Raw genomic sequence first — 13,716 nt, 5'->3', positions numbered from 1 at the left:
TATTCAAAAACTGAAGTTTCAAAGTGGAAATGCTCAGTCACATCACTGACTGCTAACTTCACTTGTGATAGCATATAAAAATCACACTATGATTTGATTAAAAGGCTTTAAGGAGCCAGTTGATTAAAAAACTCAATTTCTACCCTTTCTCTCTCTCTCTCTCTCTCTCTCTCTCGCTCTCCATGTGTTTTTAGATAAGGACACAATCAGTAAAATTCGGGATTTGCGTATGAAAGCTGAGGACTATGAGGTGGTTAAAGTCATCGGTAGAGGAGCGTTTGGAGAAGTGCAGCTGGTAAGATTTTATTTCTATTATTCTATGCATACTGACTTCCAAGTACACAATAGGGCCTATTTGAAAAATCGTGTTTTCTTTATATAGCAGTAGGGCTTCACAATAATTAAATATTACTATATCACAATATATAAGTTTTCAATATCAGTGACATGATTTTTAAACACATTTATAACATTTCAATATACAAGGTTTATAGCATCTGTCACTGACTGATGTTAATTACAGGGTGTTGCCGTCAGTTTATTGTGCTCAATTTTAAATTTAGTTTAAAAATATTAATATTGGGAAAAAGCAGAAAATGTTATGTTCGTAATGTTATGTGACATAATGCTTCTTGCTTGTTATTTGCAGTTTTACTGTGGCTTTTACTTTGTCACTTTACTTTATCAATATCAAAATTATATCCTATTGACCAATATTAGAAAGCTCAGCCCAGTATTTCACATTTCTCAGATTCACGTTCCCGGTACTCTGCTGATGCGGTTACTGGGGATTACTTTTCACTCTTTCTTTTTCCGACTGCCTTTATCTGTGGTGTGCTTCTTTTGGTCATTTTGTCATTCACTCTTTGTTCTAATTCTTTTACCAACACTCTAATGCTCAAATACTGTGTATATTTTAAAATCCACTGGAAATTCTAACAGCCAAATAACTGCCAGGTGAACTACAGGTGAAACAAAATTGATTAATGAGAGAATGGTAAAGCTAAAACTTTTTCAGTAAAAAAAAAAAATGGAATGTCTTAAATAAACAATAATAAAAATAATTACATGTTGGTTGCACAGGAGAATGAGAGGATAATGGAATGGCAATATATCCACATGAAAGAAATAATATAAATCCACTAATAGAGATACAGATGGTTATAAATCTACCAATAGAAGCATGACACTGTTAGAAATCTGAAGTTGTAGAAAGACACTGCTAAATGTCCACTGGACAGGCACAACTGTAAATCCAGGATAGATATATATGACTATAAATCTAAGACAAGTAGCATTGCATGAATTGAAGTATACAGAAGAAAAAACACATGGCTAGAAATTTACTGGTGGCCTGCCATTAATGGCTGTGGTCACGATTATAATGATAAAACACTTTATAAAATTCAGATGATGTTTCCTCACCATGGGCTAGCTCTCCACTCTGTTTGCGAGCTGGAAACCAGTCTGTGTTACAAAATCCCAGTTGCAGAGTAACAACAAAGAGCCCTTCAAATGTTGAAAATCATGAAAAGAGATAAGGATATTGATTCATTCCTGCTCCATACGTGGGTATATTATTATTATTATTATTATTACTATTTTATTTTATTTATTTATTTCTTTTTGGTTTTTTTATTGCTGTTTCTGATTATTCAGGTAGGAACCCACTCTAAATTAGGAAGACTGCTAACTGCATCAAAGTAATCATAGTGAAGTGCTATACAACTATACAAATCCAGTTACGAACAACTGTCTAATTCAAACAGTGAATAAAAACTTCAGCTATGTATAAACAAAAGTCGTTTTTCTCCTCAAACATACTGTTCCACTTTAAAAGCTGTGGAGGCTCTGAACGTAGACAAACGAGAGAACTGCATATTTCCTTTAAAAGAAGAGCACATCATTAACTTATTAAATTTAACAAGAGGAAAATACAATGTCAAAAACCTGATGTATATGAGAATGCCATATACACAAGCATGCCTCTTTAAATCATCTTAGGGCATTCTCACACCTAAAATCTGGACCAAGCTCCATGACAAGGTTTGTGTTTTGTTACATTGTATACAATTTGATTTGCAAAGTTTTTGTTTCATCACTGCAATTTAGCAAGCACACTACAGAACTTTCCACAATATACCTTTTATATATATATTGTGTAGTATGTTTTTATCTGAAACTACACACTACCACACTGCATAGGATATAAAACATAAAGTATTAATAAAAAAGCTGAAGTATTTTTATACCCTATGTTGTGTGAAGTTTGGGATAAAACAGAAGAAATACAGTGGGAATTGCAGTTGTTTACATGTTAGCTTTAATTCCTGTTTACTAGAGTAACACACAAGATAATCTATATGTGAGACTGGAGAGAGGTGTTTTGTTATTCTCCCTCTATGCAACTGTGAACATGAAAACATGCAGAACAGCTGAAAATTGTTTGATATCAAATGATGTTCACCGATAATGCACTGTTTTAACTTAAGGCTGCATGGTATGGTTGCAGTAATGAATTTATATCTTTTCTACTTTTATTTGTAGTGAAGTTGTGAATTGCCTGTTTAATGCCCATCTCTGTTATTCATATTGAAATATCTTATCCAGTATGAATCAGCCCTAAATATTTCTGATGTAATGTAGCAAAATGAAATCATCGCGCTTGCCCAGGTAAAATTAATCATGCCTGAATAAGGCGTTAACCCTTAGGAAGCAGGACTTATTTTGTCCATTTTTATACTTCGGATTTTGGTTTATATGCCACATTAAACAGTGTTTACCATGCTTAAGTTTCATAAAGTCCAGCCATCTCTCTCCTTTGCTCTCCTTTGCACTCTCTCTTTCTTTATTATAAGATGGAAAAATGCAGAAAATATTATAATAAATGCAGATCCTCTCATTCAATTTTGTGGTCTTTTACTCATGTGTGAGTAAAAAATTATTAACAAATTATTCCCAAAATGTATAATCAGCATATTTTTAAAAGGTACAGTATGATACTACTATGAAGTAGTAAAAAGGAGTACTAAAATGAAGGAAGGAGATTCCAGATAATCATTAATTTCTCTGTGGTAATAGACATTTAATGTTTCTGAAATGTCTTTTTTTGTGCTTTGCAGGTAAGACACAAAGCTACCAGTAAAGTTTACGCCATGAAGCTCCTAAGCAAGTTTGAGATGATAAAGAGGTCAGATTCTGCTTTCTTCTGGGAGGAAAGGGACATTATGGCCTTTGCCAACAGCTCATGGGTTGTGCAGGTATGCGCTTCAAAATCAGAAGAAAAAAAAAATCATGGGTAGATGAATATAAAATTGTACACTGGCCACTTGGGCCAAAAAGCCAATGAATTAAAAAGTTTATTTTTTTCTAAGCACGTTTATGGTATGTAAATGTTGTATTTACTAGTGGTTGATGGATTAGGGTTTTTTTTATGGCTGATGTCGATATTTATGTCGATATGTAATGCCGATATCAATATTTTTTAAAATGTGTTTGTTTGTCTTTTGTAACTGGTAAAATATAATTTCGTTAATAATAATAATAATAACAATAATAAAAAAATGATAAATAATTGCTGAACGTAATTTATTTAGCATTATTATTTTCTGCACTGTCTCTGCTGTTTGCAATCTGCAGTGTACTTATTTTAAATAAAAAAACATAGGAACTAAATTAAAGTCCACAGGCAATAAAACACAATTTTGTGTAAAAACTTTTGAATGTTAATTCATAAGATATTAGATTTCTTCTCCAGCAATCTGTAATTATTAACACAGAAAAAATTCAAGATAAATATTTGGGTAAAAAAAAAAAAAAGAAAATAAAGATAAGTCTTCTGATGTACATATAGAGAAAAACATTCATAAATAAACACCAAACATTTGCATGCAACAATATGAGTTATACTGAATGGTTGGTTAAATCTGTTTTTCTTTACCTTTTCCCTGTGCATAGCTTTTCTACGCATTCCAGGATGACCGCTACCTCTACATGGTGATGGAGTACATGCCAGGCGGTGACCTGGTGAATCTGATGAGTAATTATGATGTCCCAGAGAAATGGGCTCGATTCTACACAGCTGAGGTCGTGCTGGCACTGGACGGAATCCATGCCATGGGATTCATCCATAGGTCAGCTATTTTTAAACAACAATGATTTCAGAAGTTTAAAGCAATTCTTCAGCAATTTAAATTACTCAGTTTCTCCTAATTATACTCAAATAGATCAGCCAGTTATGTTAAGTATCTTAAGTGTTTATATTTGAGTTGTGAGGGTAAAATTATTAACATATAATGGAGGCTTTTACATCACTGATTAGCATAGTGCTAACTACAGGCCTAAATCACCTCACACTCACCTCCAACCAGCTTCTATGTGACATCCTGTTATCTGTAAACTAGTGGTGTGAAATGTATTTATTTGATTTCCCTGCTAACATGTCCTCCCCTCCATATAGTCTTCATTAGTGTTAATTCTGCATTTTTTAGTTACTGCAGTAGTCATATCACATATTTACGTTTAAGATGTTCACATAAAAATAGATAATTAGAATAATTAGACAACTAGAAAGATGAAAACCAGTGTTACAAGTTAATGCCATTATAAAAGAGATTTATTTTTCAACACTGTTACTTCATTTTGGTCTTTGGATAATTTGCACTATCCCTACTAAGTTCACTAAGTTCCACAAAAACTAAATTCTTGTTCACGTTTGCCATTCTGCCTTAAATGGTGCAACAGTTACATTCGGTCAATTCAGCTGACTTTAACAATTGCACTTTTTACGGTTGATTGGCAAATTCATGTAAAGAAGCCAACCATACCATTGTAGAGTCTAAACAGCCTGACGCTTAGCTGCTCGTTTGCTGTTGCTATGACTTAGTTGGTGCTCTGCTTTTCACAAAGAAAGTAGAAAAAGAATTACTGGGATTTGTTTAGCTACTGCCATTGTAAGGTGGTGTTTTTTTTTTTATTTTTTTTTTTTTTTATATATATAAATTTCTGAATATTTTACAGACAACACACAGCACTAATGAGCTCTGACATCTGCTTTCACAATATTTGTGTTATTTTGACCAGCTTTATATATTAATATTACAAAATAATATAATATGTACATACTCATGCAAAATTAAAATATTATAAAACGCTTTCTGATAACGCTCTCAAACTTTACCGATTTTTAAATAGGAAAAAGTAAAGAATTTGATTAAACATGGTTTGTATGGGTGCAATGGCACTTTTATTTTAGCAGGACAATGAAATCTCTCTGCAAATTTCTGCCTGATACATTGGCCTTGTTTACTTTTAGGGCATTGTCAATGGCAAGTAAATATAAAATAATTATTTAAAGTTAAAACTTGTATATTAACCTTTTTTTACACACATTCTTTTCACTTTTAGATGTTATTTGGGTGGAAAAAAGCTAAATATACACATGTTCAGTTCCAGCTTATGTTAACAGACTTCATTTGACACACTTGTGGGATGTGAGGATTTAAATGTTAATGATAATGCTACTTTGTCTAAATTATAGGGATGTGAAACCTGACAACATGTTGCTGGACAAGTCAGGCCACTTAAAGCTGGCAGACTTTGGCACCTGCATGAAGATGAACAAGGTTTGTATTATCTGTATCTTCTGCTTTTAGCTCTGTTCACAACTCTGCCCTGTATTAAGTTAAAGGCTAAAACTATGCTGTACTATTTGAGTCCAGGGTGTGTTCCTGCCTTACAATGATTCCAGGTAGTCTTGAGACTCACCGTGATCCTGGACAGCATAAAGTGGGTACAGACAATCAATGGATGAATGAATAAACTGGTGCTCACTGCTCCAACTGTATGTTATGCATCACTAAATGGCAGACCTCAGTCCAGACCTGGGCCTAGTGTAGGTTGTAATTGGATCCTTGACCAGAAAATACAGAAAATATCAAGGTTTAGCCTGATAAGAAATGTGTATCTTTGAGAATGAATTTGTCCTAATTTGTTCAGTAGCTTAAATTTTCAGTAGCTTCAGTTTTAACATAATTACATCCATGGAAGCATCATAAGATATAATATAATTTAATAAGAGTAGGGAAGAATTTTGGTAATTTAGGCATAGCGTATATATACATAAATATTTATTCTAAATGTTAAGTCTCTCTCCCTGAATCACATACTCAGCAAATTAAAGGCAGAGCTCACGATTGTAATAAAAGAAACAAAAAACACAACTTTAAATTCAGAAGATGTTTCCTCACCATTTGCTAGCGTTTCAGTCGGTTTTCGTGCTGGATACTTGTCTGATATTTTTACAAAGCCCCAGTGTCTGTAAATGACTGAAAAGGCAGACTGGCTCTGTCCTGTATTCTATTTTTACTTTTTTTTTCTCTCTCCCTCTGGAGAGGCACCTGGGGTATTTTTAGACAGTGGAGAGAACTCTAAATGTTGAAAAGCATGAACCAAAATGATATTGCTTCATAGGGGGATAATATTGACTTACTTTCACTGTTTTAGATCGCATAAGGTGGATAAAATATCAAGGTTTAGCCTGATAAGAAATTTGTTTCTGAGATTATATGCTTTTTGAGGGATAGAACAATAGCAACATACTTTTAATGCTGAAATTTGGAGGTTGTCAGATAATGCTGCTAACTGCAGGACTCTATTCAGTACTCATAAACATCCAGCATATCTGGAAATCATTATTTGGAAAGCTGTCTTTGTAAAGCATGAATATTACCTGTATGCCTTCCGTGTTCAGTGTATTTTTTTTTCCTTTCAGTCAAATTGCATGTTTGTTTGTAATGGCAAATTGAACGAAGAGCCCTGCTATCAAAGTTTTCCCTCTGTTTCAGGATGGAATGGTACGATGTGACACAGCAGTGGGAACTCCGGACTACATTTCTCCAGAGGTGCTAAAGTCTCAGGGCGGTGATGGATACTATGGTCGAGAGTGTGACTGGTGGTCTGTTGGGGTCTTTCTGTATGAAATGCTCGTTGGTGAGTTTAACCTTGTATGGGTATTAAAAAAAAAAAATCAGCGCATGCATTTTCTTTTGTTGTGTTTCTTTTGCTGTTTCTAAGGGTGTGTCAAAACAGTGGAGGAATTTCATACATATTGATATTCAACTCATATTAAGCCCAGCTGACGACGGGTTGGCAAAATGACTGTCATATGTGCGTCAGGTGTCACTCTTTACTTTGGTTCAATTGTAAAAGTGTCGGTGTGTAAACAGGGAGAAATCAACCCAGGATTAATTTTTCATAATGTGTAATTTTCTTGTTTGGTCCGGACCAAGGGGACTGAACTACCAGTCTAAACACACCCTTATATATTGTACCATATATTGTTATATCTCTTAATACTGTCATAATAATACAAATTCTACTGATCAACAACATAATAAAGCACAATTGAACATAAATATTGAAATAAACACACACACACACACACACACACTTGAATTACCTGTACAGATTTGGGCTTTGTTAATTGATTCATGTAACAAACATTTTGTTTTTGCTACAATAATATTCTGATTTAGGGCAGCATGATGGCGCAGCAGGTAGTGTTGCAGTCACACAGCTCCAGGGACCTGGAGGTTGCGGGTTTAAATCCCACTCCGGGTGACTGTCTGTGAGGAGTGTGGTGTGTTCTCCCTGTGCCTGTGTGGGTTTCCTCCGGGTGACTGTCTGTGAGGAGTGTGGTGTGTTCTCGCTCTGTCTGTGTCGGTTTTCTCTGGGTGCTCTGGTTTCCTCCCACGCTTCAAAAACACACGTTGGTAGGTGGATTGGTGAATCAAAAGTGTCTGTGGGTGTGAGTGTGTTGCCCTGTGAAGGACTGGCGCCCCCACCGCGACCCTGAACTGGATAAGGGTTACAGATAATGAATTAATAAATATTCTGATTTTACAAAAATATATGTCTGTGTTCAGGGGATACACCATTCTATGCTGATTCACTGGTGGGAACCTACAGCAAGATCATGAACCATAAGAATGCTCTGACCTTCCCAGAGGACAGCGACATCTCCAAGGATGCAAAGAACCTCATCTGCGCCTTCCTCACTGACAGGTTTAAATTATTGGATTTACTTTGTTACCTGTTTTTGCTGAGCAACATATGAGTAACAAAAGCGTATACCTTGTCAGTTAACATAGTTAACTTCATAGCAAAATCGAAAGACACTGTATTCACACTGTGTATTGCTGTTTCATATTTCTAATAGACTTGGTTAGGTAAAAGTATATTGTACGTATGTAGGTAGTACAGTATGCTTAGCCAGACATTTATAGATGGATGTTTAGGGAACATTTTATCAGTTACCCTTCATTATGGAGATAGGCATTTTGACTATGTTTTATTGTGCTGCCTAATGTTATTGTGATACGATTATTTTCAGGTCATAATGGGCATATAAAGATCACTAAATAGCTACAACTTTCATTACTAAAGCACTTTATTTGTTGTTTGCACAATTGATTTTTAAGAAATTAATATGGTGTCAGATATTGTACATATACACAGCCACCTTCATTTAGTCACTTTAGTGCTTACATTTCACTGCCATGTTATCTGTGATTGACATTTTGGGTTGCGAAATATGTTCTTCCCTGCGCTGAGATTAAACTGTGTGGTCTTTCTGGTATATTCTGCTGCAGGGAAGTGCGGTTGGGACGCAATGGAGTAGATGAAATTAAGCGACATTCTTTCTTCAAAAACGACCAGTGGACCTGGGATAGTATCAGAGAGAGTGAGTCAACACACCTCTATTTACCATACATACAATGTATGTACTGCCTTACAATGATTCCAGGTAGTCTTGAGACTCACCGTGATCCTGGACAGCATAAAGTGGGTACAGACAATCAATGGATGAATGAATAAACTGGTGCTCACTGCTCCAACTGTATGTTATGCATCACTAAATGGCAGACCTCAGTCCAGACCTGGGCCTAGTGTAGGTTGCAATTGGATCCTTGACCAGAAAATACAGAAAATATCAAGGTTTAGCCTGATAAGAAATGTGTATCTTTGAGAATGAATTTGTCCTAATTTGTTCAGTAGCTTAAATTTTCAGTAGCTTCAGTTTTAACATAATTACATCCATGGAAGCATCATAAGATATAATATAATTTAATAAGAGTAGGGAAGAATTTTGGTAATTTAGGCATAGCGTATATATACATAAATATTTATTCTAAATGTTAAGTCTCTCTCCCTGAATCACATACTCAGCAAATTAAAGGCAGAGCTCACGATTGTAATAAAAGAAACAAAAAACACAACTTTAAATTCAGAAGATGTTTCCTCACCATTTGCTAGCGTTCCAGTCGGTTTTCGTGCTGGAAACTTGTCTGATATTTTTACAAAGCCCCAGTGTCTGTAAATGACTGAAAAGGCAGACTGGCTCTGTCTGGTATTCTGTTTTTATTTTTTTTTCTCTCTCCCTCTGGAGAGGCACCTGGGGTATTTTTAGACAGTGGAGAAAACTCTAAATGTTGAAAAGCATGAACCAAAATGATATTGCTCCATAAGTGGATAATATTGACTTACTTCCACTGTTTTAAAGGTGGATATGTCTCCACGGCTAACTGCATTACCGAAAGTGGTACAAACGAAACAACTAGAGTTACAAATGAGTTTCTTTGGTAATTCAAACAGTGAATAAAAACTTAGAGACAAGTTAACCCACATACAAACGACAGCCCCCCAAACGCTGTTTTACCTTAAAAGACGCTTAGCCCCAGAAACAACCAGAGAGTCTGCGAGTGCCCACAATTGTAGACATGTAAGTGATACTAATTCTACTATCATAAAACTACTCTAAAATGTTATAATAAAGTAAAAAGAACGGTTTCCTATAACCAGTTTGTGGATACCACGCTACACATTTATTTTAGAATTTGGAACATATTTTGAAAGCTGGCTTCAGATTGATTATGATTAATTACAGAAAATCGTGATATTTATGTATGTACTCATGGGCTGGGATTCAGAATAGTCTATCTAAAAAATAACTAAGCAACAGTGACCACTGATGAAAGACTTAAAGATGTCCCTGACTTAAAACTTACAGGTTGGACCAACAAGGTTGTTAGGTCTAATAAGCTACGTTCATACAGCAGATTAAAAGTGGCCCAAATCTGTTTCTTCATATGGGATTCAGGGTTATCGTTTGTGTGGCTCTGTGAACAGCACAAATCACATTAAATCAGGGCCACTTTTGTATGTGGTATTGAAATCCATATCCAATCTTTGTCAATGTGTATTCTGGTCCAAAGCACTTTTGTTTTAAGTTAAGTTGTTTAGGACATGGAAATGCCCTGTTCAAATCATTTTCGTTTTCTAAAAAAATATTGGGAAATACAAAACACGTGAAACTTCTTAATTCAGGTTCCTGTCTTTTATTTATGAGAATATAAATCTTGTGGAAACAAAAAAACAAACACGAGAAGAGCTTCTTTCTTAATAGTTCTTTATCAGTTTTATACAGTTGATGTAGGTATGAAGCTGTTAGTTATAGGTCACATTATATAGAGAGTGTGAACAGCAGAAAAAAAATTTGGATCGTGAAATAAGAGTTGGGTCTCTTAGTTGTTGTATGAACATAGCCATAGTGTGGACAGAGAGTGAGGCCCTGTCAACACTGACACGTCCTGTAGTGCTTTAACAGCCTGTCAGAATGACCATGTTGCTCACATGAATATTATTTAAAAGTATATTCTCTGTAAAAAAAAATAAAAAAATTAAAAAAATATATAAATACATTAATAATCTATATCTTCCCAAAAGCATCCTAATGAATCTTATTAGTTTTTAATACTTTTACAGGTAAAAAGGTATAAGGTATACATTTTTTTTTTTTAATGTTTACCAGTTTAATTTTTTTTCCATAATCTTTAAGCATTATGCAGGGGTTTGTATACTGGTTTAGGGGGAAAAAAACATTTCTTCTTTACTCACTTACCTCCTTTATAATATTATATCTGCTAAAAAAAATCCAGTCGGACAATTGATGGTACTTGAAAATTGTATCATTTACATGTTTTCCTAATGCTGTGGAGTTTATGGTGTGTTTGTTTGTTTGTTTGTAGCTGCTGCGCCAGTGGTGCCGGAGTTGAGCAGTGACATTGACACAAGTAACTTTGATGACATTGAGGAGGATCGAGGAGAAGAGGAGACATTCCCCATCCCCAAAGCTTTCGTGGGAAATCAGCTTCCTTTTGTTGGGTTCACGTATTACAGCAGTAACCAGTGAGTGGGCTTTTCTCATTTTAAATGTGGTCATATATTTTTTATTTATTTTTTATTATTATATATATATATATATATATATATATATATATATATATATATATATATATATATATATTTTTTTTTTTTTTTTTTTTTTTTTTTTGTGGAATACACAAGCACAGCCATACAAAAGAACTATATTAAGATCTTTCCACTGCATGTTATCTACTCTACACTGCCTTTTTGGCACCTGCTTTTTGGTACCTGATTGGCTACATTTCTGTTGAGAGTTCTGTGCTAATGGAAACCCAGTGTGTTCGTTCCTTGTTTCACCATCATTCATCAGCCATGCTTCATGGAACGTTTGAACCTCTTTAAAGGTTCACAGTGTAATTTTCTGGTAAATCAGTGTTCTGCAAGGTTGGTCCCTTGTATCTTGAGCAGGGGCTAAACAAGTACTCGGTTCCAGCTACCAAATTTGCCTAATGGAAAAAAGAAAAAGCCAAATAGAGATGAGGTGAGTAACCTATACAGTGGAAAAGCACCATATGGTGGTGTTCACAAGAAGATTTTTTTCTAATGCAAAGACAGTGAAGTCAGAGTTACCAGATTCACAGTTTCTTGCTACATTGTGCTAATGTTAATATCATACAATGTGTTTATTTGCTTCTTTCACAATTTGCAACGATTGCTAGAAAGATAAGAATCAAGACATTGCAAATAAAGAATTTATACTACAACAGCAAATCTGTCATTTAGGTTTTGCCCGTTATACCGCTACATTTTAGATTTAATGTTTTTAGATACTTAATTGTTGTTTAAAGAACTTAAACAGCATAATAGTAAAAATATAAAACAGACATTAAGATAATATTCCATTCAGAATTTAAACCCCAAAATATCTTATTTTAATATTATATAAAATTATTCAATATAAAATTTATATTTTTAGAATATTTTAAATTGAATATATTTGATAGTTGAACTCCTGCCGTTTTCCTGTTAATCCTGATTATGATGATGTTGTCTGTCTTAGATCACGTGGTTCCTGCACCAAAACCAGTGACAAGCGTGGTAGTACCACTAAAGAAGACAAGAGTCATGTAAGAACCTTTTAAACATTTTAATAAATATAATCTTGATACAAAATAAACCATTCAGGTTTTCTATGCTTACGGATGCTAATGGATACATAGCAAATGTCCTATGATATACTGATGCAAATGTAGATTGTAGAACATCTAGATTGTGTGTGCTGCAGGATTTAATTGTATATTTCTGTGTTGTGTGGTTTAACTGGGTGGGAGTTGGATTTTAATAGTTTTTCCTGTTTTGTTTATAGCTTGAGAACCTGCAGAAAAGGATTCATCAGCTGGAAGAGCAGTTACACGGGGAAATGCAGCTCAAAGATGAGCTGGAGCAGAAGTGCAGGTGCACATATGTCCAATTTTTCAATCAGAAATGTTGCTGTGTGTAGTTGAATAGCATTGTCATCCTTGGCTGTACTTTAATACCTGCATTTTATTATAATTTATTGTTTACCTTATAACTTCGTATGAACTTGCACTTTATATACATTATATTTACCTATTTAAATATAAAATAATATTCAGTGAAAATTCTGAAAAGGAAAATGAGTAACCCTAAAAATTAGAAACCCTAAACACTATTTCCAATGAATGTCCCTGCAGTGCATCAAACACCAAACTGGATAAGATCATGAAAGAGTTAGATGAAGAGGTAAGTGATAACAATGATTGTTTTATTTATTATCATTATTTAGTTAGTTCATGATTTTTATGATTATTTAATTTTTTTATATCACATTTGTCCTTGCTTCCCTGTTGTTCCAGAATAATGCGAGAAAAAGTGCAGAGGCCAGTCTATCTCTGCTGGAGAAAGACAAGCTGATGCTTCAGCATAGAGCCACAGACTACCAGAGGAAAGTTGATCAGGAGACTGAGAAGAGACGGAACTTGGAAAATGAGGGTCAGTTAGTGCTCCTCTCCTTAAAGTGTTGTGTGACATATGCTTCTTTAATTTTAGCTTTGGATCCGAAAGGCTAATGAAGCTGAATAGCTGTGAACGTTTATTATTATTAGTTAGGCAATGTAACCTTATAATGAATATTCACCATACATGACATGGAAAAACAATTTTGTTAAATTGGATCAGATTAGGTTCATTTACACACCGTTTCCTCTGGCCCCAGTCAGTTAAGATTATGAGCTCGCCAAAATACATTGCTGCAAAGGAAGTGGGAATTTTCTCACCACTGATTAGTCAACCTAATGAAGGTGTGAGCAAGAAATTAAACACAAATTAAAAGTAGCCCTGTTGCAATAATTCCATTATCCAGTTATCGTATTGGCACCTCCTCAATAATTTTTGCTGAACTCAATAATGCCCATTGTGTGTGTTTGTTCACATAGCAAAGAAAGTCATCAATATTTTAACCACTCGCTCTGTTCTCAAGTTTTCTCTTGC

General features: G+C 34.6%; 1 protein-coding gene across 2 annotated transcripts in view; it reads left to right on the top strand.

The window, feature by feature from the left end:
- The window catches only part of rock1 (Rho-associated, coiled-coil containing protein kinase 1), a 102,185-nt gene that overhangs the window by 45,507 nt on the left and 42,962 nt on the right, over positions 1-13,716 (top strand). For both annotated transcript variants that reach the window (XM_066682158.1, XM_066682157.1), the window contains exons 3-14: positions 195-295; positions 3,123-3,260; positions 3,958-4,133; positions 5,540-5,624; positions 6,846-6,990; positions 7,926-8,064; positions 8,652-8,743; positions 11,088-11,247; positions 12,266-12,332; positions 12,572-12,660; positions 12,921-12,969; positions 13,083-13,218. In XM_066682158.1, coding sequence (XP_066538255.1) covers positions 195-295; positions 3,123-3,260; positions 3,958-4,133; positions 5,540-5,624; positions 6,846-6,990; positions 7,926-8,064; positions 8,652-8,743; positions 11,088-11,247; positions 12,266-12,332; positions 12,572-12,660; positions 12,921-12,969; positions 13,083-13,218 — 1,377 coding nt within the window. The remainder of the gene's footprint in view (positions 1-194; positions 296-3,122; positions 3,261-3,957; positions 4,134-5,539; positions 5,625-6,845; positions 6,991-7,925; positions 8,065-8,651; positions 8,744-11,087; positions 11,248-12,265; positions 12,333-12,571; positions 12,661-12,920; positions 12,970-13,082; positions 13,219-13,716) is intronic.

Source organism: Hoplias malabaricus, chromosome 9 (genome assembly GCF_029633855.1).
Source record: "Hoplias malabaricus isolate fHopMal1 chromosome 9, fHopMal1.hap1, whole genome shotgun sequence".
NCBI lineage: Eukaryota > Metazoa > Chordata > Actinopteri > Characiformes > Erythrinidae > Hoplias > Hoplias malabaricus.
Note: the sequence above shows the minus strand (reverse complement) of the source record. Positions and strands in the feature narration are given on the sequence as shown.